At 34.1% G+C, this 3084-nt stretch overlaps 1 protein-coding gene across 1 annotated transcript in view; it reads left to right on the top strand.

Annotated features, from left to right (window-relative positions):
- The window catches only part of LOC103083893 (nebulin), a 120982-nt gene that overhangs the window by 18640 nt on the left and 99258 nt on the right, over positions 1–3084 (top strand). The window contains 4 exon segments of the mRNA XM_082930885.1: positions 2–160; positions 973–1176; positions 1645–1749; positions 2710–2817. Of these exon segments, the coding sequence (XP_082787011.1) occupies positions 2–160; positions 973–1176; positions 1645–1749; positions 2710–2817 (576 nt within the window).

The raw sequence follows: 3084 nt of genomic DNA, 5'->3' as shown, positions 1-3084 counted from the left end.
GTTCAGCAGCCCAGTGGACACACTTGGTATCGTTTTGGCCAAGAAATGTCAGACCTTGGTCAGTGATGTGGACTATAAACATCCTCTGCATGAGTGGACCTGCCTGCCCGACCAGAATGATGTCATCCATGCTCGGAAAGCTTATGACCTCCAGAGTGATGTGAGTACCCCCAATGCTGCTTCTGCATACTAGTGTTAATAATAATAATAACAACAGCAACAATAATACTAGTGCAATAATAATAATAGCATGCCCTATTGAGAGTAAAATAAAATAATTAGGATATATCTAATATTATTATCTCTAGAACACCACATTACACACTTTATATTTTGTGATTTTGAAGATGAAAATAAAGGCAAGAGTTTTTTTAAAATCTCCCATCATAAGAAAAAAAAAGTGTAGGTATGGTGATCATTTCGCAATATACACACATACTGAATCATGATATTGTACACCTGAAACTAGTATATGTCAATTATATCTCAATTAAAATGCAAATCAAGAGCGTGATTTGTAAAACTTAACATTACTGTGTGTTGAAACTCACAACTATAGTTGAATTTCACCTCTTTTCCCTTTAAAAAAAAAAAAAGGCAAAAGTTTTTGTGAGTGCAACACTTACACAGCATTGGTCTAAGTATGCAGTCTTTTGGGGAGCTATTAGAACACATTTTCCAAAGCTAAAGAAACTCTGCTCTTGTGTAAAAAGTCTTGTAATACCCTCAAGGGCAGGACTGTGTTTTTACTTTTCAAAAAAGATTTTTCATCATTCCTAGTACAATCCTCTGTGCCAAAAAATGCTTAGGAAAAAAATGTACTCAGGACTCAATAATGCTTCTGAATGAGTGATTGTGATGGCAGCTTTACCTGTTCATCAGTGCTTTTGTGTTTCTCTAGTATGATCCATTTTGTGACTGTGAATCTGAACAATTAATTAATAAAAGTGTTTCTTGTTGGTTGATTTGAAGAATTTGTATAAGTCAGACCTTGAATGGATGAAAGGCATTGGCTGGGTTCCAATTGGCTCCGTGGAAATAGTTAAAGCCAAGAGGGCCGGAGAGATACTGAGTGATAACATCTACCGCCAGCGTCCAGACACACTGAAATTTACCAGCATAACTGACTCCCTGGAGCAGGTGCTGGCCAAGAACAACGCTATAAACATGAGTAAGGTGAGTCTTCACTCCTCACCATCGGGTATAGGAATTTACCATAGAATGAAGTAAAAATTCTGACATGTTACTACATTTTAAAGATTCCTATAGGATTTACAATACCTTTTAAAATGATTTTCCCATTATAACACCATAGTAACTTAGTAATACTTCAGAATAGTAAACTGATGTTAAAAATACCATGTGCTGTAATTATTTCACAATTATAGATATTAAATTCTGCAACCCAATTATACTTTTCAGAACTGTTAAAAAATTTTAATAAGAAACAGTAAAAACTCTGAGTCAATGAAATAGTGAGCTAAATACTCTTGGAAATAGTAATTTATCTACATGAAAGGTAGGAATTTATGCAACTTTAGTAATTTTATTTCTACTTTGTACAGAAGAGAGGTGACTGGCACATAATCAAAAGAAAAACTGTCTGTGAACTCCAAAATAATTTTTCTCATTTTTTTTTCATAGCACTTATATACTGAAGCCTGGGACAATGACAAGAAAACAATCCATGTCATGCCTGATACACCAGAAATCATGCTAGCCAAACTCAACCGAATAAACTACAGTGATGTGAGTAAACTACTGATCATATCATGAAGAGAAAGGCAAAAATGAACTATTGTAATAATATCCTTAGTGAAACCTTTTGACAAATTTATTGTACATTCTCCAGAACAACATTGTCAATAAAAGAGATAGTTCTCCCTTGATTCAAGAGATAGTTTTCCCTTGATTCAATTTTGGTCTATGTGGTAGGTCCATAAAGTAGACTAGCCTTTTATGAAGATGACACCAGAGAATGAAATGCTTTTGGAGAAGTATCCCAATAGGGAATATACTCTTAAAGCCTTCCCCTACAGGTCAGTGTGCTTATCAAGTCATTATTTGATTCAACAACTATTTAGCAGGCAGTCACTAGGTTAAAACACAGTGAGTTACCATACTGTGTATTCTTTTGCCGCTTCATTGTGTTCTGGTTATCATTTAATGTTATTTGCAAGCATTTTTCTAGCCATCTCTTTCAGGACCAACATTTTCATCAGAGTGAGGATTCTGAAACCCTAGTCTACACAGATCAATCAAGGTCTGTGATGATAATCCATGGTAGAATGGGAGAAAATAAGGACAACGCATTGAGTTGTTCACAAATCCAAATATATTCAATTTAAAAATACTGTATTTATTCCTTCTCCTTCTTTGGCATAAAAATGGCCTTCCTTTTATATTAAGATTATGACAATAAATAGCTGGGTTTTTGTTTTTGTTTTTTATAGTTTTGCTTGCTTGGCAAAACAAAATTTTAGCCATCTGATGCTGATTTCCCCAAAAAACATTTTAGATTTACTAATCAATAAAACATCAAAGTTTAAACCATGTGCCTTAAAATCCTTGAGCATCTATGAAAGTTTTCTACAAACTCATACTAACACTTAATTTTGTGTAGTTTAAATGAGGACAGAGAAAGCTTAGTAATAAATAGTTTCATTTTTTATGAAAGGAGTAACGATTGATCAATTCTTTTTTCTGCAGAAACTTTATAAACTTGCTTTGGAAGAGTCAAAGAAGGAAGGCTATGACTTGCGCGTGGATGCCATTCCAATCCAAGCAGCCAAGGCATCAAGAAATATTGCTAGTGATGTAAGTTGATGTTTTTGGAAGAGGCATTTCTTACTCAAAGATGTTAACAAATGGCAGCTTTTACAGCTTTTCTTGCCAGAAATTTAGCCTGCAAGTCTCAATTTCCTTTAATGACTCCCCCATGTACAAAGTGGCAAATGAAAACACAGAAAACAAAAGATACTATATCCAGTATACCTGCTAATCTGTCAAAGACGGAGTTATGTTCTTTAAAAATAAGTGTCTTATGAACACTAAAAATGGGCTCTTTTTTTTTTTTTTTTTTTT

Source organism: Lipotes vexillifer, unplaced genomic scaffold (genome assembly GCF_000442215.2).
Source record: "Lipotes vexillifer unplaced genomic scaffold, Lipotes_vexillifer_v1.1 scaffold193, whole genome shotgun sequence".
NCBI lineage: Eukaryota > Metazoa > Chordata > Mammalia > Artiodactyla > Lipotidae > Lipotes > Lipotes vexillifer.
This window is presented reverse-complemented; position numbering and strand designations above follow the sequence as displayed.